At 32.1% G+C, this 27,046-nt stretch overlaps 1 protein-coding gene and 1 pseudogene across 2 annotated transcripts in view; both read right to left on the minus strand.

The window, feature by feature from the left end:
• Nucleotides 1-1,205: 1,205 nt before the first annotated feature.
• LOC128556460 (tryptophan--tRNA ligase, cytoplasmic-like) lies at nucleotides 1,206-7,108 on the minus strand (annotated as a pseudogene).
• A 2,555-nt stretch (nucleotides 7,109-9,663) lies between these two features.
• Nucleotides 9,664-27,046, minus strand: part of LOC123544844 (uncharacterized) — a 30,951-nt gene continuing 13,568 nt past the window's right edge. The window contains exons 2-5 of one of the 2 annotated variants that reach the window (XM_045330916.2): nucleotides 13,707-13,750; nucleotides 13,475-13,546; nucleotides 13,046-13,128; nucleotides 9,664-12,312 (exon numbers count right to left, since the gene is read on the minus strand). In XM_045330916.2, the coding sequence (XP_045186851.2) occupies nucleotides 12,017-12,312; nucleotides 13,046-13,128; nucleotides 13,475-13,546; nucleotides 13,707-13,750 (495 nt within the window). In that variant the 3' untranslated portion in view covers nucleotides 9,664-12,016. The remainder of the gene's footprint in view (nucleotides 12,313-13,045; nucleotides 13,129-13,474; nucleotides 13,547-13,706; nucleotides 13,751-27,046) is intronic. The other variant, XM_053541670.1, reaches the window with a different exon arrangement.

A 27,046-nucleotide genomic window follows, 5' to 3' on the forward strand; every position in this document is an offset into this window, starting at 1 on the left:
ACTTCACATATTTGACATAGATGAATGTTAACTTTGGTTGTGGTGTAAAATACAATGAAAACATGCATATTATATGCAAGTATTAAGAACAATAACTTGTTTTACTGCGCAGATTACTTGCGTTATCTTATTGGGAAACCAATCCTGGTGTATAAAACTTGTACCTGTATCAATGACTTGTTTTACTGCGTAGATTACTTGCGCCTTCTTATTGGGAAACCAATATTGGTGTATTTCTGACTTTAAATAAAACTTGTATCTGTATCAGTATTTGTCTTATAAAACAAATTGCGTACAGAAACAAATTTTTACCTTTTCAAACCTTACGAGAGAAATTCAGAAAAAAAGCTATTACTACAAGAGCATGATGTTTTAAAGACTGTTTCAATAGCCATGTACGTTAAAAATTTCAACACAATCGATTTTGTTTCAGCTTAGTTAAAAGCGTTTTAACACACCAAATTCGTTAACACTGACGTCATTTTGTCGTAAGCAAGGAGGATCCAGGTAGGAATGAAATAAGGTCTTACATGAAAATGCACTGTTCTCAATATACCAGCAATCAGGCTGTGCAAGAATTTTACACTGCTTACGGTGATTCATCCGAATCCTAAGTCACGGTTCATAGGTGCGTAAGGGAGAATCTAGTGTCCAAGATCTACCTCGTGTAGGACGCCCTAAAACATCAGCATCCTCTCAAAACATCGCTGCTGTAGCAGCCATTGTAGCAGCAGACTCAAAATATACAGTTGCCAAAAGTAGCTGCAACAGTTGGCATTTTATCCGGAGGTGTTCATAAAATTGCTGACTATACACATAAAATAATCGAATGTTTGTGCAAATTTGGTATCCTAGCTTTTTACCAAAGAGCGAAAAATGCGTAATGGCTGCAATGTGGCAAAAGCATCACAAAATATATAAACTTGGGTAATACAATATTATTTCGAACCTCAAAGGCGGATAAACAGCAAACTAAAGCTTAGGAAAGAATGACAACTTGTTGAAGAAAGAACCAAAGCTTCAAACGAGTTGTACGCACCATTTCTTAAGTTCCAAAAGCCCTGTTGTGCACAGACCCAGTACATGCGCAGGAAATTTCATATTCATAAAAATCAGTCAACATCTGTTCAAACAGAATAAGAAACATTATCAGACGGACATATTAAATGAACACGGCAATCATATTCCAGATATAATTCAACCAATCTCGTTCACAACTTTTATTTAAACAACCTCGAACAACCTCTTCGAAACAATATGGCTTTATTTATAATAGACTAACACCAGTGCTTTCATATAGTATAAATAATTTAGGAAGTTATAAAACTATCTTATGAATAGTCTTTATGGATACCAGATTAACATCAACAAAATTTGCAACAAGTAATATACACGCGTTTCAAGCACACACACACATATATATATATCAAATTATTTGTATCATTTAGAAACAAGTTAACAAGTCTGTTTGTTATATAACTATTGAACATTCTAGGTTTCTTCGGGTCATGTATTGTTTGACCATTTCTGTTGTGACTAATGCTCGATTCTGTCTGTGTTTTCCAATAATCTTCTGAAGCAATTTTATTAATATCTCCTGCAACTGTTCTCGTGTCAATACGCCACATGCATAATCCTGCAAACAAATAAAATTGATTAAATCGGCATAATACATTGTATTCCAGAACAGCAACGCAATCTTATACACAGGCTCTTAAGTTAAAAGCTTATTAACAATCTCTGGCACAAAAGAAAACGTCAAAACCTCTTCAATACAAGTATAAAAGGGTTCATATTTAGATTAATTATTAGTAACGAAAGGTCAAGACATTCAGGTAAGGAGAGTGGTATCAAAATGAAAATTACATTAATTACATCACTGATAGTAATCAAACTGCACAAGACATGTAATTTAAAATCGAATTGTACTACCACATGTTACACATATTTACATTTCAAATTTAATATGTTTAACAGTTAAGTAATAAGTATCGAGATTAATGATTCCTATCTTAATTATTGTGTACATGATCACTGGCACCAGACCAGTAAGGAAATACATATTATACCCTACCCTCAGGTACACTGTAAGAACCAGGTCATGAATTTAGGCGAAATGTAAACAAACGAAAACAGAATAAAAAATATTCACAGTTATACAATAAAACTCGAAATGATGAATGAAATTCATCGTAGAAATGATTTTGAATTTGAAGCCATACATTGGTACGCATTTGTATTGTTTATCTAATTCACAATGCACATGTATGCTGCATATACACATTATAGCGTACACGTGTAGTTAAACGACGACTGACATACATTTTCACATCAGCCAATCAGAACGAGTTTGTAATCTAGACCGGAACTCCATTAAGGAAGTTTATCCATATTTTTTCTGTAACGTTGGTAAAACTATAAACTACGCGTTGTTTCTCTGAGATGAGAACTGTTGAAGGAATATGACCGGTTAACAACGGAAGATAAATTACCACTTGCTCAATATCCATAGTACACATTTACCGAACTACGTATTTTAGATGAGTAATGCGCGACTGAAATGGGTTAATATATTTTCCCGTTCATGACCATGGCTTATAATCTATCTAGGGGTAGGGTATAACATGTACAGTGACATTTTCTTTCTGATCTGATGCCAGTGTACATGATAACCACCTAAAGTCTAATTTGAAAGTATCAATTACCCTTTCAATCTGTGTAAATTTATCATCATCTTGCATTAAGTATGTTAAGTACTGATATGATATGTCTGTAAGGTAGCTGCCCTTTTTCTTTTGTTCATCTTTCATATTTATACCTCCGTCTCAATCTGCGTATCTTTTAATCTAGAATATTAAAATTTGCTGCAAGAATATTACGTTAGACTGTTATTCGAATGATACAATACATTTGTCGTTAATATATTATATATTTGACATGAAATTGTTCAATAAAAGTATGTATGACCATTTACACCATGCATTTTAGGATGAAACAAAATATTTCATGATAACCTATACTTTTAAAACATTACAACTGTTCACTACTTCAGAACTAAACGCACCTTAATTCTTATTTCGTCGTCTGTATTTGTTAGAAAAATGGACGCATTTGGGTCACTAGCACTCATTTTAGTTTGTACACCTTGCAATGCTGGCACAAATGTCAAATGGATAACTGCTGGTTTGACTCCTCCAAGGTTTTGGGCAACATCCCTTGTCATTCTGAAATAGGGATCCTGCAATATAAATAATCTACTTATATTTATTATTGAAATGAAACACTTTATTTAAACTAACTTGTTTTTGTTCTATTCCTTTTGGTGGTCAACCCTTTCAAAGTCCTGCCATCTTCATATCTTTAAAATACTACGAAAAACAAATGCTTTCAAGTTTTAATTTGAAGAGTTTTCTCTCTCTTGTCGGAGATTTACCATCTTCTGAAAGGAAACACGCTAATAATTGTTTGTTTTTTCCCGAGATTTACCACAGAGTGATTCTAAAAGCACTGATAAGTATTGAAGATTGAACAAAATCAAATTGTACATTTACGTGCGTAACTTAAATTTCGGTTAACTGGCAATTGATATAAATGTACACACCTGGTCTATTGCACAGGGAATCAGACAAGGGATATCATTCTTCCTTTTAAAATCATCTTGGAAATGAAGAACTAAAGCTAGGTGCAGCTTGAATTGCCGGAAAACTGATCTTTCCAATACTGTCACTGACGTCAAAACCAAATATACCCTTCACCTGGCTATATGTGACTAAATTTTGCACCTTACATATGTTCATATAAAATTCGGGACAAGAGCTAAAACGTGAAAAAAACATGTCTTTGATTAGTAATGCAATATTTTTCAAAGAAAATATTGGTGATGATGATGTTGATAATAATGATAACAGAAGTAATATTGAAATGGTTTTAAATATCATTATAATAGTCATTATCATTATATTATTAATTATCAATACTATTATCATTATCAAGATTATTAATGTTATATCTATATCATTATTATTTCATTATTATTATTATCATTACATTATGAATCACTATTACAATAATAATAACAACACCAATTATGGTGATTCAGAAAATAATAATGATAATTATTATTATTATTATTATCAGCATTATTATTATTACTTTTATTTTATTGTTATTAATTACAATACATTCATACACATGTACCTGATTCAGAAATATGTTGCTCAAACTTTTTTTTCAGATGTTTCAAAAATTATTAGAATTCTATGTGCGTTTTAGCATGTACATTAGAAACAATACATTCAAATAACAATACCGGTAAGCGGACTTACAGGTAGCTTTAATATGAACACACAAAAAATACTTTTCAAATGAAATGAAGCAAAAAGAGGTAATGTGTGTTATATTTCATATTTCATGACAAATTGTCAAGAGTAGCGCATTTCAGATATTGATACTATTATTCAACATTGCATAAGTACATTGTCCCTAGCCACATTCAAAGGCCCAAAAGATCGTTAGGACTCAATAATACCGCGATTGCTTTCCGTTGAACATGGCTCAAAGGACAGGTTTTGTTAAAATATATATTAAGAGATGTTAGTATTTTTTATTTATTTTAGTTGAGCTGATATGAATAAAAGAAATCACACAATAGAAATTATTATTTTGATGATGCTAAACGATAACTTTTAATATATGGTTTTATATTATTTTTGTAATAAAGATGGCATTTATAACAATATGATAAAGATTTTATTAAATGAAATGGTGGTGATGATGATGATGATGATAATCGTAGTAAAATAATATAACAATAACAGTAGAGAAATAACGAATTAAACGACTACCAAGAAATTTGTGAAAAAGTCTTTTTATCTATATTTTATATAAGTGTGAAATGGTATTGCTTTCATTCCTACATCAATATTGCGTATGATAATCCATTTAAATGAAATTAAATCGCTTATTTAACATTTAAAACCCTTATCGTCAATACACATAACTGATCTTATAGACGCATTCAGTTGTTATATGCCATAATATACTCACCTTATATATTCTATATCACTATGTCTTGAATGTCTTATTGATGTCAAATCCTAAAGCAATTATATCCTTTGCATTTTCATGAGCATATCTATTAGCCTCCTCTACGGTTATATCATTCCATATGAATTTTTCATCACCACCTAAAATGATGACAACTGTTTTCATTTCCTACAGTTTGTTTACTAATCTAAGTGGTACTATGTTAGGGTATTTAGAGAAAATTGATAACATGGGTTTAGCAAATGATGAGGAAAAGTCTAAATCTAAATCTAAAGTATTAACCCTTATAACAGGTACATAAATTTAAATTACTAACTTTTTGTATATCATTTGGTGCAGGGTTACTCAAAATTCATTTCTAAAGACCCTGACTGAGGAAAGCGAAATATTTAAATTGTTTGAAAAGCGTCACATAAGACAGTATTTAGAAAAAAAACATGTCTTTTCATCTTCAGAAGTTTGTCACGTGACATACATTTGAAGAATTTTTCTAAGGGATCTCTATGAAATACTGTGACTGTTACACATATATTTGTTTTGAAATTAATGCACTATAATACCAATGTTAACGTACTTTGTAAATATGAAAGGAATTAAATGCCCAAGATGCATTGCCTCTGAAGATGGTCCCCGGCCTGTGTACAAGTAGAATGGTTGCTTTTGTTCGTACAATGTCAGAATTCCATGCATGTCTCTACCAAACAAAATATATGTTATACTTATAAAACACATTTCAATCTCACAAGATTTAATTAATAAGCAAACAAGTAAATTAAACAGAGTCTTAGATGGTTCCGTAATATTCAATGGTATTGATGAATGGTATTGAAATATATTAAATTTTCGAAAATCTTGAAATAATTTTGTCATAGTTATATTGTGAATGTAAGCACTTCACACGTTCGTTATAATTCCATTTTTGTCATAACGACATAAAAATCGGCGGAAGCTCGATTTATTGTCTTTATCATTTGATTTTGTATTCATATAATATAGCTTGTACCAAAATATAGAAATAAAATCATAAAATGTTATTGGATTTTTCTGATGTCTTACCTCATGGAAAAGAATACACCCCGCCGTAGAAGATGATGTGCTCGTTTTCCTGTCAAATTCTCTATTTTCGTGATCAATTTATCATCAATTTTCTGACTGCCAAATTTTGCTAAAATACCATTTTTAATATTATCCAAAACAATAATATAACTTTGTTTGCAGGTTTTCGAGAAGTGATTTCTGATTTTCCAAAGGGGAAAAAATAAGCTACAAGTGTGCATATTGATATCGTAATTAAAATTTAACGTCATATTATGACGTGAATGTGTAAGATACTTATATACTTAGTCATTAAATATCAACGTCAATGAGACAGGCAAGAACATCTTAAATAAAATTCACATCACCGGAATGTATCAAGACATTGAATAGAATGGATTGCAAAATGACTTTTACATAGTAAGTATGAATTCTGTATGCATTGTTTATGAATATATGCACGCATCACAATTGTGATTTGTTTATTTAAAAAAAAACTGAAGTAATGCTATTAACTACACCAGCTATGCAATTCAATATAAATATTTTATTTTAAATATTTGAGCAAAAACATAATTTCTGTATGTCAAACAATAATACGACATACTTATGAGTTTATCATAGTCAATCCCTGTTGCAGATTTGCTGGCTACATGCCAAGGATCAACGAAATCCTCATCACTAGAACTATCTTCAGGTAATTCAGTCTCCCCACTTTTCATTTTGTTTTAAATTATTTTATAACTGACACAAAAGTTAAACTCTTTATCAAAAGAAATTTCCTTGTGAAATTGCTTATTCCGTCTTTGAGACAGTACATAACTACGTAACATAGGTAAAATAACACGTTTATGTATAACAATTACAGTCATGCTTACTGACATTTCTTTAAAGTAAAAAAACTAAAATAACTATAACAAACATTACTTTCACAATGCAGTTCAAGGAATTATTACATAAACACTTTTTCTAGAAGAAAATATTATAAATCAATAGATTAAGGCCATGTTTATCATTTAAGCAATGACCTGTTATTTTATAATGAATGTTTTGAGGCTAGACAAGGTAAATACATTATTATTGGTAATATTATCAGGTGCATTATTGCAAGGACACTTGAAATCTTATACATTGGCAAATCATAATTGCCGTATTTATTGTACCTGTGTATGGTAAGTCACTGAGGAGTAACATTGAGTATTAACCGCCTCGTGCCCGCTTAAGGGAGTTACGCGATCTTCAATGTCATGACATCACAATATTAGCCAATGATTGATATGTATCTTAATTGAGATTTGTGTATGTCTGTGTGTTTAAGGCGGGGCTACAAATAAGGAACACCCACTTTCTCTCTATGCTACTGAATCACGCCTCTCGGTAAAATTGTTAGTCTTTCATGATTTTAAAATCCACCTTTTTATCAGAAAAAGCAGACCAGCCTAACTTTAACTGAGTGTACAATATGTGTAAACAGTGATATTAAAAGCATGTAATCACATCATTTTACTAAAACGATCCAAACACTTATCAAATACTTGACAAAGTTTTATTTTGTTTTAAAAGAAACCTGAACGATACGTTTATTGCGACGAACTAAAAATTGGCTGTCGTTGAACATTGCTGAATAGTTTTAGTGACATTTATTTTGGCAAGATTTATTAAAAGTTTACTGCGCGTCTATTTTGATTTGTACAGCAAAAAACGTAAAGTGTTATGCAATAAGAGCAAGAGCGTCATGGCGGTCCTCGGCCGCTCATCTGACCATGACTGTTTATCCTTTAATATAAAGCATAAAAAACTTTATCATGAAAGGACACAATTCTATCAAGAACGAAACCAGATCAAAAAGGTTTCTTTTAGAATCATTTAAAGTATTCAATGTCATTTCCAATGTTAACCATTATCTTTTATTTGACCGAGAGACCTGGATGCCAAGGTGACCCAATACGGAAAAGTCATTAGAATTCATTTAAGCTAAAGAATTGGCCCTTAGCATGATGATACGGTTTTATATGATTTGACCTAGTGTCTTAGTTTTTGACATTATATTATGAAGTTTTATTGTTGTCATCAAGACCAAATTCGGAGCACTTACAATGCTTTCAAGATTTTAGTTCCATATAAATCATTTTCAAAATTTACCTAAGTATATATGATAAGGACAAAGGTTCTGACTATGTTTCTTACAAATAAGGCAGACAATTTGGCTTTTTGAGTGTTTACAAGGTTTCTCTACGATTTTACCTAGTGAACCTATTTTGACTGTGTTTTAGATGAAGACAGACATTCTGACCGAATAGTATCTTGAAGATCAGGTAAAATATGGCTTCTTTATTGTTGATTTCCTCAATTTGGATGGGGATGTGCCCCGACATCTAATAGAATATATATTTCTCAGTTAATTTGGTTTGCCAGAGCGTGTAGTCATGTTGAGGCTTTCAATGAACGTAATCTACGTTTAAGTAAGGCTAAGTTTTATAAATAACGTAAATATTTTGCTAAATTTTACTATCGTTATTCAGATTTTGTTTTAAGCTTAATATCAATTAGAAGACAATTCTATGAGAAGAAACTTCGTACGATTTTGAGTCAAGGTAATTTTCCAGCTGTATTTGGACGCTACGCTTTTCCCTTAGAAATTAATATGAAAACAACACTGAAACTGTTTTCTCTTAATCATAATGTTTCTATCTGAGCATGATGTATGTCTCTCTAACTTTACAGCCTTGTTTCGTTTCGGCATTTTCAAATTATCAGACCAAATGTGTTTTATATTGAAAAGAAATACCTTTTCAGACATTGCATACCTATTTATATCTTCGTTACAATATGCAAATATTTCCTAAATGTAGAAATAATTGTTTTCATATAGTTCAGTTTTATATGACAGTATCGTATGATTTGACTAAACATTGAAAATGTGTTTATAAAAGAACAGATACAGCAGGGTCATTGACTATGCCTTTGATGAAGGAATTCGAGACATTTTTGTTTACTTATCATACGGGCATGGTGTATGTGTCTTCCAATTTAAGGTAAAGTTTTTTTTATTGCAACTAACCAATACTAATGACTGTTAAAATAGGTCTAAATAGCAATGTGTTTGAATAAACCATTCTTCCTATTATTGTTATATTGTGTATAGTCAGCTAAGACAAGTGTAATATTGTATGTCTATACACGCATTGTTATGTACTCATTCGACAAAATCTTTTAGTTAGCACTTCGGATTTTGTCTCAGTCTTTTAATTGATTGCTCACTATCATTCTTTTTGTTTTTTCATTTTTTGAAATAAAATGAAAATAGTTTGTTATGAATGTATTTCATTGAGAAACAATTTCTTATGATTATGTTTAGTTATATTAGGTCGTAAAGTGAATAAACACATTCTATATTTCAGACAGATCATATCATCATTGTAAAATATTACGTGTCTTGGTTAAAATGCGCGAAATGTATTTATTTCACTCAATCGCATATGTGTTTGCGGTTCCGCCCGTCCATAGCATGCATGCTTTTATTGTTAATATTCTAATATATATCCAGATATTGCAAAATGTTTCACAAAAATAACAAGAAACTTTCACAGCAAACCAATGTTTATTTGACTCTATGTATGACAGAACATATTGAACAATTATAACATAATTTCATTGTAACAAAATCTATGCAAACATGTTTGTACATATTTTATCCATGCTGTAACTATGAACATCTAAAACGTTTAATGCAATAAAACAATTGTTACATTTTCAACAAGTAACCTTCGAGCTGAAAAAACCCAAACATCAATAGTTTAAAACGTTTTAGTGTTTGTATTTTTCCCTGCAGCTAGATACAGTTTACAACTTTTCAGAATGGCTGCATGTGTCTATTGTATTTGATACCTACGTTATTTTCAAACCTGAAACCTTTATTATTGAAATACTGAATAAATCGAGACAGCAACTTGTTTTTATAATAAAAATTTATTGCGAAATCTGAAGCGTTTAAGCCGGTTTAATTAACACAGTTAAGATATAGTGTTTCTGCTATTTGTACACATCAGCACCTGACATATATGTTATCTAGCCACAGACATGACATTGAGATAGCCACAAATAGAAAGATTGTATATACAATAACTAGACAAAACATGGTGTATTAAAATGCTTAGTGCTCAGAGATACTCCTTTTTTGAAAGCAACGTATATCAAATGTATTAATATTTTTGTGTCATTTTTCAAGAAACTCATGTACCGATACGAACTGGAATTGATTATCTTTGAATATTGCTATATCCCTATAACTAATGAAAGAGTTCTCGTTGGGAGTTTATAGTACGCCCATAAAAATGTTGAACTGACAGTGCCATGAACTTATTGTCTAAAACACAATAAAAACAAACATTAGACGTAATCATTAATAAGCAGTTGTATCGTTTGGTGCCATCTCCTAGTGGGGCGTGGGTGCGGAACAAAGAAATGGCTCAGTCAAACCGACCCTGCAACATTTTCGTTTATGTCGTATTTGTTGATCTGTGGTGTTCCACATTTACCTATTTTCAAGTATTGGTATTTCATTGTGTTAAGTAATTTTAAAGCTTTATCAACGTTTCACCATGGCAATTTTACTAACTCAAGAAATGTTTTTTTACGGTAGAGGTCCCTAGCAAGTCTTTTTTTCTCTTATGTTTAATCTGTATTTTAATTGTAGCAATGCCTCAAAAATATGAATTTTACATTATAACAGTCATATAATCTTTTAAACCTGTAATATACTTTAACGTTAAAGCTCAAAAACACACTTTAAAACAAAACAAATGCTAATATATTACTTTTAAGCACAAAACCAAATATTGGAATTTATAAATAGATACATTTCACGTTATTGATGAAATGCTCGATTGATCTCAAGTCTCTATGTTTTTAGATATATGACCCAATTTTGATGTACTCCTTCTATTTTCCGGTAGGTTTTATCAAGTGTTACATATCGGTCATGAAAATTGTCAGGGTTAACTCTGCAAGAGACAAAGTGTCAGTTTAAAGAGAAACATACAAAATACAGATATTTTCTAAGTTAAGCTCTGAATGGAGTTCTTGTACGTAATATATCGTCATAATATTTTTTTTGAAACTTTTCATCCCTGAATATCTATCATGTGTCTCATATATCATATGTATCAAACCATTTGATGTTTTCTATACGATATGAAGATATAGTTAGCCGGTTAGATAGGATAAGAGCATATGGGCAAGTCAATACGAGTTTTCATATTATACAACAAACTAACATGTATTGTAGTCAGATATCATAACTACACAGGCATTGAAACGATGAGTGTCATATTAGACCTTTATAAAGACGAAAACCGCAACTCAGAATAAATATAAAATAATCCGTAATGAAACGGTTTCCACACAGTTTATACATTTATGGAGATAGTACCTTAAATATAACAAAAGCAAGGAGATTGATTTGCAAGTTCATCAAATTACCAAAGTATATGACATACTTGTATTATTGAAAGTTTTCATATTAAAAAGTGAGTTTTAAAGATAACTGTGTTGTTGTATGTGTGATTGAAATTGATAGACAAAGCAAAATTTAACAAAAATGATATAGAGCTATCCATTGAAGAATCATATACCCTGACACCACTAAAGCAAACGTGCCTGTGATTAGTGATTGTATTAATTGAAACAATAATAAAGTAAGATTTCACTTACACTAACTTTGCATTTAGCAAAATGTCTCAATCTATGAACAAATATTTAAGCGCATCACAAGATGAATTAGTAAAATTGATATTATATTGATCTCTGATCCTCTGCTTACATGCTAAAAAGAAAACAAGAAAATACACATCACCACAAGCAAAGAAAACGTAAATTGCTGACAATTTGTCAGCGCTCTTGAGTAAATGTTATTGTATCACACATGGGTCATTTATTATGTATTCATGTGACTTTCAGACGTCACACTTTTGGGGTTGCCATCCCAGTGGAAATCATCAAGCAGTGGTTGCTGATCATGGGAACCAGCAATGCATTTCTCTATTTTACTGTTTGGAAGCTTGAACAGCGATTCTGTGAATGAGATGCTTGAGAAGTTCCTTGGTAACAGTGCGGTCTTGGTACTCTTACTCTTCTCAACATCGTCAACTTGAATGGTTACAATACATTCATTGGGGTTTTGATTTGCTGAAAGCATGTTGCTAACGCGTTGCTTCTGTGTACCAAGAATATCTGAAAAAATGAAACATTTACTATATGATTACACAACAATGTATTTGTAAGCGACTCTTTAAATTAAACAGTAAGATCCAGCTATGATATATTGAATATCTACAACCCTTAATAAGTTCCATTTTAAGGTTTAATTCTTCCTGGTTTTCCTATATTTTGTTAGGACTTTGAATATTGTATTATTTAGAATGAAAAATATCAAATCATTCTATTTGCACAATAAAAGTGGGCCTTAACTTCGACAAGATTATGTACATGTTTTAGTTTTATTCATAAAAACTCAAAAAAATACGTATTGCAAATGTTTCCAGCATGTAACTCGATGGATATACAGAATGTAACGATGACAAAAACATGTACATCGTCTTAAAAGGGGAACAATCATTTGGTAAATGGCAGTCTCTAATGACAAAACTTCGCAAGAAAAATCTGCTAAAACAATGATAAACTTCATTTTGTGCAATTCTGGCACTCGGACATTATTGCAAATGGTTCAATATGTAAAACGTGATAAGGCGTAGTTCCTCTATATGTTCGTTTTCCTGAATTCATGAAAACATAGAGCATGGCAAGTAGGTGGCACTTATTTCGAGTTTGGTGTTTATGTGCGCTTTAGTTTAATTGTAGAACAACGCTTCCTTCACACGAAATGGGGAAATATTTGAGGCCTATATATTTATCTGCATGAAATGAATAAATATTTAATTTGTACTAATAAGACAATTGCATGTACCTCTACTTCTCTTACGTCCATTCATGATATACCAGCAACATACACTGATCAAAAGTACCAAAACAAGCAGTACTACACCGCCCCTGCAACACAATCATTAATTATTTAACAAAGGAAGAGATATAACAAATATTGACCTCCATTTCTTTGTAACAGGTGTACGATATTGTTAACACTGTGAACCTTAATTTTGCTTGTCTTTAGAAAAGAACGGATTCGTCTCATACACAGTGTTTTCAGGTCATTCGCAAAATTATAGCACTAACAGTAAAGCAGACATAGATTTGTCAGTGACAGTACACTATTAATCCTGTAATTTACCCTATACCAACCATAAACTTTCCGTTTTAAGGAATCTTTGGTTCATGCAATTTGAAAGTTACACTAAGTTTAAATTGTGAACTACTATCAACATTTATCAAAACGAACCAGATGAGATATGTATCCAAGTTCTCATCGTCGCAGCATCGCGACCCGCAACATTTTTGTATGGCTCTACATCTGAAATAATTTATGCATTTTTATTATATATTTTTCCTGTACAAATCATAGATTTCTGCATGGAAGAAATTCAATTCAGCATCATTTACAGGTTCTGGTGTGTTTAACAATTGATATTGGTCATAGATGCGCTAATATAAATTCTAAAATGTATACTTACTGGAACTGTTTTTCTGTGTACAAATCTAGATAAGTACATGTTATCTGAAATATAAATAATTATCATTGTTATAAGCACATTTAAAATCCGGTGTACAAAATAACTTTGCAAACAAAACAGTGATAAGGTAATTACGGAGTTTTATTCGACTGAAACCTGCACAGTAATCAGATATTATGCACATAAAGCGAACGGTTAAAATACATATGTACATAATGTGAATTATTATAATAAGAATATTTTATATCAGTTATTTACTTCATAATCTTTGAAAAGATTCTTCTTAAGCAAGCATAGACTGCAACCGAGAAAATAACAGTACCCCCGGTTTGACCGAGTCTGAATAATGCGAAAGAAATGGAAAATGAAACACCAACTATGTCTTTTAGCATTGACTTAAGCGGAACTCTATTACAAATGTATAAAAAATACCTGAATCATTATATACATATTTTTCAAACATTCATTAATTTTAACATGACTTCCGAACACATGTTCTTGTCATTTCAAAGAAAGTATATTTATTGGACCGGTATTCGTGTTGATTAAAAATGCATTTATAGTTCAACGATTAAAAACTATGTTCATGTTATAAGGGAGATTCAAATAGATAATGAAAAGGTACAAAATTAATGGAAATTTATAATTCCGCCTACTACGGATCTCGTACAGCCAAGCAGATGCAGCAACTACTAAAATACAAGGACGCTTCATTTTAGAAATTAATCAAGGCTAAAAATCTGTGCAAGTTTAGCAAAAGAAGCTATGAGTAACAGATCATAAGTGTTTCCTTCTTGATGTAAATTCAACTTTACCTATTTTCACATCTTTGAAAACTGTATTATTACCTATTTAGTATTGTTAAATCAGTTTCTTTCCTTTTCTGCATCATGCTTATTATAAATTGTTGTTACCAACTGCTTCTCAAGTAGTTAAGACATGTCTATTCATTCATTTATTTATGAAAAAGTTATCTTAAAACCCGGGATTTACTTTCATTTCATTTTTGCTTGGTGATGACGTTGCATCCCTGATCACACAGTCGTCGACATAGTGGACAAAGTACCAACATAAGTAATTTGAATTATTCACAAACACAGACACAAATACCTATTCAACAGCAAGCACCCCTCTTAATTCAACAAGATCCAAATGAAATGCCCCCTTGGGTTCACATTCTACAAGGATTAGAAACAAGGCTGTATGTTAGACTAAATGGAATAGAAACCCAGTTACAGAGACAGTGGGATCAGTGGCAGAGTTTAGAAGATACAATTAGATCACAGAATGCAAGAGTAAATGTTATAGAAAGTCAGGTACAAGATACAAATGCTATCAAAAACTCAGTGTCAAGGGTTGACCAAAAAGTAAGTAAGCTTGATGAAAATATGAAAACTTATGGAAAACAAATTGGTGGTTACCAAGACAGCATAGAACTTGTAAGTGATTTGTATAAAAAAACACATCTTTTGAACAAACACAATTAAAAAATAAAGTAGAGGCCTTACAGAAACAGATGAATAGACTTGAAACAAACATACAGGAGCTTAAAGAATCTGCAGTGTAGAAGTATGCAAGAAAACCTGATATTCTATAATATAAAAAAAGCTGAACTACAAGAAGGATAACATGAAAATACTGAACAAACACTACATGAATTTATTAATGAGAAAATGAATATAAAGCAAACAATAAAATTCCAAAGAGAACACAGACTTGGAAGGAGAAGAAGAGATCAATGAAAGCCACGCCCAATTATTGCATTATTCAAAGATGACAAAGATAGAGACCTCATTAAACATACAGCCCCAGAGACACTAAAAGAAACAAAGTTTGGTGTAAAAGAACAATTCCCAAAAGAAATTGAAAATCGCAGAAAGTTGTTATACCCTAAACTGAGAGAGGCAAAAGAGGGCCAAAAGGTAAAACTGGTAAGAGATAAATTGTTTATAGAAAATGAAAGGTATATACCAGACAAAGATTCAGTCCTAAGAAATACTGATAGAAATGAGGGCATACATTACAATAGAAGAAACCCTACACAACAACCTAAACAAAAAGAATATAGTCATAGAAAGGTGTACTATGGAAAATCTACAAATAGACAGTACCAAACTCCTATACCTAGATACACAGCACAAGACAGTGCAAACATAAGTACCCCAGTTGCAAACAGATATCAACCCCTAGCTCATATGGTAGATGCAGATGATAAAAGTTATAATCATTCTGGCAAAAGACCAGCAAAGTCCCCAATAGACACTTACATAGAAACCAAAAACATAGAGAATACCCCAAAGCCAATACTCTGACAATGAAAGTGATGTTGAATATCAACAAATTACATATGACAAAGTTTTGTCAGAATCAGAAAACCACCAAAATGATAATGAAGCAGCACAACTTTTAAGTTTATGAAGTTGAACAGGAAGGAAATGAATTCTAGCAGGATACAGAGGGCAACTTGCATTCTAAGCAAGAAAGTAATACTGTGACAGAACAAGAGATAAAACTATGCTCAATAAATGTTTGTGGTTTGAAATCAAGGCTTAATTGCCCAGAGTTTATAGAATTTATAAAAACATATGACATTATCAGCATCCAAGAAAGTAAACTTGATGATTTAGGTACTGTTACAATTGATGGCTATCAAATATATATGAATAACATGCATGAGAATTCTAGACACAGGTCTGGAGGAATTTGCCTCATAGTTAAAAATGAATTGAGAACAAATATTACAGTTTTAAAAACCGAAAGCAAATTAGTGCTATGGTTTAGATTAGATTTTAAACACAATAATGAGTGTAAACATATCATTGGTGGTGTCATATATATTCCACCTATAAGAACCAGATATTCTAACCAAGACCCATATCTAGAATTGCAAACAGAAATAAGTAAGTTTAATGATCAATGTCTTCCCTTGTTTGGAGATTTCAATTCACGTGTTGGAATAAAATGTGATTTTGTTCAGTGTGATGAGTTTATTCTACACACAAATGGAAATGATGAGCTTATATATGAAAACAATGAAATTTTAACAATATCAAATGAGAACAATGTGCCTTTAGAAAGAAAGGTTGTAGATAAAGCTACAAATGAGTATGGTCATATGTTGATTGATTTTTGTGCTTGTAATGACCTATTTATCATTAATGGTAGAGTTGGTTCAGACTATGTAAATACAAGTACTACATGTAAGGGAAAAAGTACAATAGATTATTTCATATGTACAGTAAAGTTATTTGAGATAGTTAAGAATATACAGGTAGAGAATTTCTCAGATTTGATATCAGATGTACATAACCCAGTTACTTTAACAATTGGTTTACAAAAGGAAAAAAGAGGTAGAAATGATATAGAAAAAATCATTTGTGATGAAAATTTAATCAAACTATGGGATTGCAATATTAGCAATGATAATTTTATAAAAAATATTGACTGCCTCGAAGTAGAAAGTATACTCGATAATCTGAATACATTAACAGACTCTAGCATGGTGAACCAGGCCAACATAGACCAAATTGTTGAGAATATAAACTCCATATTTATGGACAGTTGTAAATCAACATTTGGGGTAAAACAGCATAGAAGAAAAAATAAAAAAAAGATCAAAACATTTAAGCCTTGGTTCAACCAAGACTGCTTTAGCATGAGAAACCAGTACCATATTGCATGGAAGATGTATAATAAAAATTGATCAGAAAGAAATAAAGAAATATTAAAGAATGTTAGCAAACAGTATGAAAAATAAAATAAATACAACACATAAACTACATAATAGGAATAAAATAGAAAGTCTAAGAATATTAAAGGGGAATAACCCAAAAGAATATTGGAATACAATAAATAATTTAAATGAAACACACCAAGAACAACATGTTAAACTTGATGACTTATATCAATATTTCAAAAACATAAATGCCAGTAAAAATACAAGTTCAACCGATGATAATGCAAGTAATATTGAAGAAATAACAAGATTAAATGAGATAAATGAAGATATAAATATTGCAATTACAGAAGAAGAGATAATAGAAACTGTAAAAGCAATAAAAAATAATAAAAGTCCAGGGGTAGATAATATTTTATATGAGCATATTAAAAGCACCTTAAATATAATGTTACCAGTTTATGTAAAGCTATTTAACATTATTTTTGATTCTGGGGTAATACCTGGATACTGAACTGAAGGTAATGTCATACCAATATATAAAAATAAGGGAAATATTAAAGCACCAGAAAATTATAGACCTATCACATTTTTAAGTTGCTTTGGAAAATAATTTACAGTTATTATAAATAATCGATTAAACAAATTTGCTGAGGAAAGTGATTTAATACGAAACTGTCAAGCAGGTTTTAGAAAGAAACACTCAACAATAGATAATTTGTTTGTTTTAACTTGTCTCTTAGATATATTAGGCGCACAAAAGAAACAAATGTTCTGTGTGTTCATTGATTTTAAACATGCTTTTGATACTGTATTGCGACAAGGACTTTGGACAAAACTACTGAACTGTAATATAAATGGTAAATGTTTTAATGTTATCAAAAATATGTATGTAGATATAAAATCTAGAATAAATACAAACACAGGATATTCTCAGTTTTTCTTTTGTATGACCGGGGTAAGACAAGGTGAAAACCTTTCTCCCTTATTATTTGCAATCTATTTAAGTGATCTAGAAAACTTTCTCAGTAATGAAGATGTAAATGGTATCAAATGTAACATAAGCCTTGATGACATTGGAATGTATTTTGAACTGTTTATAATATAATATGCTGATGATACAGTTTTATTAAGTGAAAGCAGCGCAGACTTACAGAAAAGTTTAAATGTATTTGAAGACTATTGTAAACAGTGGAAATTAAAAGTTAATACACTAAAAACTAAAGTTCTTATCTTTGGCTCAAGGAGTAAAAATATGAAAATCATTTTCATTTTAATGGTGAAACTCTAGAAATAACAAATGAATATAAATATCTTGGTCTCTATTTATCAAAAACAAAAAGTTTCATTAAAACTAAAAAACACATTGCAGAACAGGCAAATAAGGCCATGTTCTCTTTACTCAAGAAAACAAGAGCTCTTAATTTATCTATTGACTTGCAAGTTGATCTATATAATAAAGTTATTAAACCAATTTTGTTATACGGATGTGAATTATGGGGATTTTCAAATAATAAAGATATTGAAACTGTACAGCTAAAATTTTTAAAACTAATACTTAATCTTAAAAAGTCGACACCATCACATATGGTATATGGGGAATGAGGTGTCACACCCTTACAGCTAGACATTAATTCTAGAATGATAAGTTTCTGGAGTAAATTAACTGATAGAACAAGTAATAAATTATCTAATAACATGTATATAATTCTAAATGGGTTACAGGAACAAGGGAAATTAAATTCATAATGGTTAATATATATAAAAAATTGAGTACAAAAAACTGGATTTGGAAATATATGGGATCAACAGACAGAAATGAATAGAAAATGGTTTCCAAAGGCTTTTAAACAAAAATTAAATTATCAATACTTACAAGAATGGAATGATATGATATCAAAATCAACAAGCAGTTATAATTATAAATTATTTAAGGACAATTTCAGAATGAATAAATATTTCTTCTTATTACCTAACTATTTTTGTAAAATTTAACGGCTTTTCGCACTAGAAACCACAGACTTCCAGTTGAAGTTGGTAGGTGGACAAGATTATCATTGGCAGAGAGAAAATGTAACCTATGTGAACAAACTGAACTAGGAGATGAATTTCATTACCTACTTCGTTGTAATTTTTTTCAAGAACAGAGGAAGCAATTGATAAAACAGTATTATTATAGAAACCCCTATATAATAAAATGTTCTCACCTTTTGAACAGTGGAAATAAATTTGAATTAATAAGATTGTGCAAATTTTTAAATATTGTTATGAAAACTGTTAGAAACTAGAAGATGCTTTTGCAAAAAAAGCGCATGTCTTCCCCAATGCAAAGTGGTATAGGCAAGAAGTCAATAGGAGTCAGGAGCGAAAGTCAAAGAGACACTGATGGTTGGCTGCAATAGGGATCATCTACTTGGCATGTCCAGTCATCCTGCTAAGTTTCAATTCTCTTGGCCTAGTGGTTCTCCAGTCACTGTTCAGGCTCCTGTGACCTTGACCTATGATCAAGTGACCCCAAAATAAATAGGGGTCATCTGCTCTGCATGTCCAATCATCCTATTAAGTTTCAACATTCTAGATCAAGTGGTTCTCAAGTTATTTTCCGGAAATGATTTCACATGACCAGGCCCCTGTGACCTTAACCTTTAATAGACTGACCCAAAAATCAATAGGGGTCATCTACTCTGCATGTTCAATTATCCTATGAAGTTTCAAAATTCTTGATCAAGAGGTTCTCAAGTTATTGATCGGAAATGGTTATCAATGTTCAGGCCCCTGTGACCTCGATCTTTAACAGAGTGACCCCAAAATCGATAGAGGTCATCTACTCTGCATGAGCAATCATCCTATGAAGTTTCAACATTCTGGGTTGAGTGGTTTTCAAGTTACTGACCGGAAATTGTTTTCCATGTTCAGGCCCCTGTGACCTTGACCTTTAATAAAGTGACCCCAAAATTAATTGGGGTAATTTACTCTGTATGTCTAATTATCCTATAAAGTTTTAACATTCTGGGTCAAGAGGTTCTCAAGTTAATGATCAGAAACGGTTTTCCATGTTCAGGCCCCTGTGACCTTGACCTTTAACAGAGTGACCCCAAAATTGATTTGGATCATCTACTCTGCATGACCAATCATCCTATTAGGTTTCAACATTCTGGGTCAAGCTGTTCTCAAGTTACTGACCGGAAATGTTTTTCAATGTTCAGGCCCCTGTGACCTAGACCTTTAACAGAATGACCCTAAAATCGATAGGGGTCATCTACTTTGCATGTACAATCATCCTATGGAGTTTCAACATTCTGGGTCAAGTGGTACTCAAGTTATTGATTGGAAATGGTTTTACATGTTCAGGCCCCTGTGACCTTGACCTTTAACAGAGTGATCCCAAAAACAATAGGGGTCATCTACTCTACATGACCAATCATTCTATGAAGTTCCAACATTCTGGGTCAAGTGGTTCTCTAGTTATTGATCAGGAATGGTTTTCAATATTCAGGCCCCTGTGACCTTGACCTTTGACGGAGTGACCCCAAAATCAATAGGGTCATCTACTCTTCATGACCAATCATCCTATTAAGTTTCAACATTCTGGGTCAAGTGGTTCTCTAGTTATTGATCGGAAATCGTTTTCAATATTCAGGCCCCTGTGACCTTGACCTTTGAAAGGGTGACCCCAAAAACAATAGGGGTCGTCTACTCCAGCAGCCCTACAACCCTATGAAGTTTGAAGGTTCTAGGTCAAATGGTTCTCCAGTTATTGCTCGGAAATGAAGTGTGACGTACGGACGGACGGACGGACAGGGCAAAAACAATTTGTCTCCTCCAGAGGGGGGGGGGGGGGGAGACATAATAATCCTTTAAGATTTGAAGAGACCGGTAGCAAGTTTTACAATATTATTCCAAATGATCCATGTTGAATTTTGTTAATATTTTGTTAATTTTATTGTATAACTACTGCTGACTATATAACCTGTTTGTAGTATATGTTATATTACATGCAATTGTCTATGTTTTAAATATATATTAACTCAAGCAGAACTAGTTCTAACTGAACTATAGTATAGTTCTTACAAGTAACACTGACTGTACAGTATATGGAACTTATATATGATAATGTTATATATATGTAGATATCTTGTTTTAAGATACATAAATATTGTCATATAACTGATCTCTAAGATATCCACCAATTTAAAATGCAAGTTAAATCGCTCTTTTCTTTCGTTTCGCAAACGAGTGTACACATTTGCTGCATTTCTGTGCTGTAATAGATTATTTCCATAGGATATGCTATTTAAATTATGATAGCATATTATTGTATATGGAATTATGAGCACATAAATACCATGTATATTTTAATACTCATTTTTAATACCATGTATATTTTAATAATCATTTTCACTTTATTTAAGTACATCTAAAGTGTGAATAATTAATTATTCCAAATCTGTAAAGTTTAAACAGGAAGTCCTGATCCTAAATGCATCCTCATAATCACAGACATTTGGCACAGGGCTCAGTTGGAAACTAATACCCACTCCCCCAAGTACTACCCCACTCTTATACACTACAACCCCCTCCCATACCCTCCCCACACCCCCATTCCAAAATAACACAAAAAATGTTTAACACATCTCTTTAGGATTATTGTCTTTGACATTATAACTCAACATTTACCTAATATATATTCAATATTATGTCATTATAATATACAGTTGAGTCTATGCAGAAGACAGGGTTTTTCAAAAATATAACCCTTTTGTACAATACTGACACCTGACACAGTGAACTTATATAATAATAATACAATTGACAAGGTTTATGCAAATACAAGCTCCTGCCAATCATATTTTAAAATTAGCAATACTCACTAAAACTGTAGGGCTTATGAAAATACTTACATTCTGACGTAGATATAAGTTTCAGGTTTTTGATTTGGTCTTCATGAACCAAGATATCACTTCCCCAAAATCACAAAATAAATGGTCAGATTTCACACAAAATAAATAACTTATATCCATATTCCAAGAATACAAATATCCGTGAATACACACAATTTCATATTTTTTTATTGTATTTTCCTGGAAAGCATACTCCAGTATACAGTAATTAATTAATTCACTAGGTTATTAATTCATAAATATTTCCACGTGGCATCCTTTTATGCCGAAATTTGTCCATCAGTCACACAAACCGTTGTAAAAACACACCCAGGCGATTACACGCTTCATAGCATTAACTCGGAACACGACCTATTTTTAACATTTCTACTGATATGATTAGTAATTAAGGCAAAGAAATACCGCAGCATTGGATGTAGTACTATTATTCTGTAATACTAATAGCAATATCTATATTATCTTCTTTTTTGTGTGTGTTAAGAAATTTTTATTGTTGCCCTCATGTATATAATAATGTATTTGTCTCATGTTTTTGTATATTTGTACAAATTGAGAGGTAATAAACTTTGAAACTTCTATACATGTCCTTACCAAACAAGCCAATGATGGAAGTAGGCAAGTAAGCAAGACTTTGTTTTTATTCAAACACAGATTTTGTCACTTTGACCTGTCATTTAAATGAAACGAGATATTTTGACTATGAGTCGGTCGTAGATTTCTTATTGGCATGCTTTTGAATTGAGTTTTGCCTCGAATACCCTTTAATCTAATTTCATGAGAATGCCAATAAATGATTGAATGACAAAACTGTAATTCATTATTGACAACATTTTGTTAGGAATGTCCTATCTAAGAGTTGCAATATACTATATGATGTTGTTGTTCTCCTATGTGTACATACTTAATCTAAATACATTCTGCTGAATGAAACAGTTACATTAATTAAAATAGTAACGCACAACTGAAACTCAAATATCTTTTTTTCCCGTTGGGATTAACGTCGCAACGTCTCAGTAAGATCATATAGCAACGTTCCAGCTTTGACGGTGTAGGAAGACCCCGGGTGCCCCTCCTTACATTACTTCATCACGTGGGGGACACCTGTTTAGAACTACCATTATTCAGCTGGATAAAGTCTCGATAATACCTTGAATACAGCACTACAAACGTGATAAGATATCAACTTACGTCTTAATTGTTAAACGAACATTGGAAAGTAACGAGATCAATTAAATCTAGCGTTGATTAGTGACAAAAAGAACTTGTCATTATTTGATGTAAAAACTTAAAGATAACAACGATTTAACACGTTGTTTCATGTGTTTTTACATTTCATCATTAATATTTCAATGTTATGTTAAATTAGATGTACAACACCATTGAAAATGTTATTGTATAGAATGGCGTTTAATCAAATTGATCAGTTTCAGTTTCAGTTTGTGCAGAGATGCGTTGTTTTCATAAATAGTAATAACATAAACTTTCCTGTTTTGGTAATACAATCTCAATTGACTTTTCAAATTTTATTGAATTACTTATTTAAAATATATTTTGTAGTATTCTTCAATACAACAAGTAAGTTTTTAAAAGTCTGTAAAAAATAATAGATTAAAGCAGTCTGTGTTGTCAGAGAATGGACAAATCAGGGCAAACTAATCAAGAACCTATGAAAATTAAACAATTTTAGATATGCTTTAGTCCTGCTTGAAGAATATTGATATTCCTACTTTAACCTGACCACAAGTCTAACGGGGTGCATATGAAATTGCAGTAAATATATTGTAAATATCAATATTTTAAGAAGATCAGTCCTGCAACAGTATAAATAAAACTCGTTTTGTTATGTATGATTTTAAAGTGCTTTGCAAGTATTGCCAATTTCAGTCATCGGTGGTTATCTATACTTCTGGATTCTGAATTCTGGATTCGTAATGTTGCAGGTAAGGCAATTCAATATCCTGATAGGTCTGGAAAAATTCTTATATGCATGTTCATTATATTCAAGTTTAATTCTTATTTTATCAATCAAAAAGTGCATCACAGAAAACTCTATATCTTTTCTTATTCTCTATTAATGTTGCATTATGTCTAAAAAAATAATGCTTGAAACTAAAACGGAAAATAAATATGTTATGTATATAAAAATAATTGGGAGTAACAAATTTATTTGAATTTGTATCGTTTGATTTTTTGCGCTTCAAATTCTTTTTTATAGGCTCGTCTGTTTATTATGGAAATCAGCATGAATTGCTAAGATTTATTTAGTCTAAATAGGTTAGCACCACTACCTTTTATAAGCACCAACAATGGGGTTTGTTTCAATACGAAAGTAAAACAAAACAATTTATATTATTACTAAAGGTGGTCAATTATGTTTAAAGGTTTATTAGATCCAAATGACTTATATAAGAACATGAACAGTTTCTTAAAAAGTTTATGTAAACAGAAATATAACAGATTAATGTGTATTTAACAGTACTATGTTTTGATTTTGAAATCTATATTGGATGCGAACGGGTAGAAATAGTAATTCTATATATAGATTCAGCTACATAATGTTAATTCAAATATTTAACAATTACATCATTCCTTTGGCGAAGTGTATGTATCAAATTTATGCTTAAGTTAAAATAACTCTTACACTTGGTTATGCAACAGGGATAAGAAAAACAAATGTTTAATGACAGCCAGTGATAATCTTACTTGTAATATGCGCTAAGTGAACACAGTTGAGGAGGTAGATTTCTTGGTTACCTGGATAAATTCAAATTAGTTGCAGCATTTGTTTTTATATTTCATGTAATTTAATGTTTTAGATGCAACAATCTGACGTTCGTTTATCTTTGTCCCTTTGAGTACAATTTTTATCCAGGGCTGAAGTACATAACCATCCAAAGATATACACCTGGAAAAAATGAAGCACCCCCTAATATTTTGGTCTATTGTACATTAGAAATGAACGCGTCTGAAATTTTATTTTTGCAGTGGGCACGAATAATATTCCGTAGATGGAAGTAAAGCTTTGACACACAGTGGCAATAATTGTACTCATAGATATAGGCGAGAATTTCGTGCACCCCGTGTTTTTTGCAAAAAGGCAGTATTCTTATGCAACATATTCGCATACATGTAATGCATTTTTTTGTTTTGCTATTTCGCATAGTTCAGCCATAGTAACGTTTATATGGCGGGAGACGACTATCGGAAGCGCAAAGATGAAAAAATGTCGGGATGTTTTCGTCGGGAATGTCTTTCAAAGAAATCTGGCACTAACTAGGCTGCCACTCTACTGTTCTCAGCAGGATGATAAGGAAACATCGTCAGACGAATGATGTCAAGGATCTGCTAAGGTCATGGAGACCTCGTATAACGTCGCAATGAGAGGATCGAGCCCTGGTCCGGTTAGTGTGACGACAACCCTTTTCTACGAGTACATGTAATAAGCCCTTATGGCTACCTAATCGACGCCTATCTCTGTATACGCTTCGAAATCGCTTAAAGGCGGCTGGACTAGCCACACGAAGAATGAGTAAGCGGCCCCTGCTAACAAATGAGCATGAAAGAACGCGTTTGCGATGGTGTTTGACCAGACGAGGTTGGAATTTGTGGACATGACGGCGAATTCTCTGGTCGGAGGAGAGCAAGTTTTAGCTGCATGTTACAGATGGCCCAATGAGAGTCTGGCGACACCAAAACACGACTTAAACACCAAGAAACATCAAGCCATCAGTTCCTAACGGCGGGGATTCTATAATGGTGTGGATGCGCAACACATGACGAAAAGATGGACTTGCTGACTTAACACGGCAGATTGACAGGTAAACGTTACATTGAAGACGTCCTCGAGCCGGTAGTTGTGCCTTATTTTTATAACCATCTACTTGTCACTAGGCCTGTGTTTATGAACGACAATGCTAGACCCAACCGTTCAATGGCAGTGATGCAATTGAAACTTTGCCCTGGCCAACTTGAAGCTCGGATTTGAATCCGCTGGAGCATATCTGTGATATTTTCTTGGGCGTCGGATACAGAAAATGGACTCTTCTTCACAGAGTCATGACCTGGAAGCAGCTTTGAATCGCATGTGGCATCAGCTAACCATTCATTAAATTCGGCGTCTGAGGGATGAGACGTAGGGTTGATGCAGTCATCTGTTCAGGTGGCGACTTCACCCGGTATTGAACAAGCAAGGTACAAACTTGATCTAGAGACTTCATTTGACATTTTTACCAAGACACTGTAACAAAAAAAAATGGACTGATGCAATTTGCAACTCCATACTTAAACAGACGTCTGTTTAAGGGGGAAACGACTACGTCTTGAATACCGTTTAATACCATTTTTGGTATATAAAGACTGTATGTTTTTGTCAGTTGTTGCATTTTTATGATTGCTACAGTGTTAATATTGCAAAGTTTACCTTTTTTCAGTGATTTTAGTATTAAGGTTTTCATGAGAAAGTTTGACACTGAAGCCACTGTAAAAATCTAGAGGGTGCTTAAATTTTTTCCGAGTCTATATTTCATATTGAAATTCTGCGTAGTTGATAATGTTATTTGTATGCGTGCTAGCTTTAAAAACAAGCTTAAAATATATATGTCGGGAAGCTCATGTTTTCGCGGTAACGCATTTCCCTCATTGTTAAACAAATATGTATGATAACGGTTCTACGAGGTTGTCAGTGCCATTCCGTTAATAATCAATATGGAATATTAGGGTAATACTATTAGCAGAATACTAAAAACTTTACATAGTACCCTATT

This window comes from Mercenaria mercenaria, chromosome 1 (assembly GCF_021730395.1).
Source record: "Mercenaria mercenaria strain notata chromosome 1, MADL_Memer_1, whole genome shotgun sequence".
Taxonomy (NCBI): domain Eukaryota; kingdom Metazoa; phylum Mollusca; class Bivalvia; order Venerida; family Veneridae; genus Mercenaria; species Mercenaria mercenaria.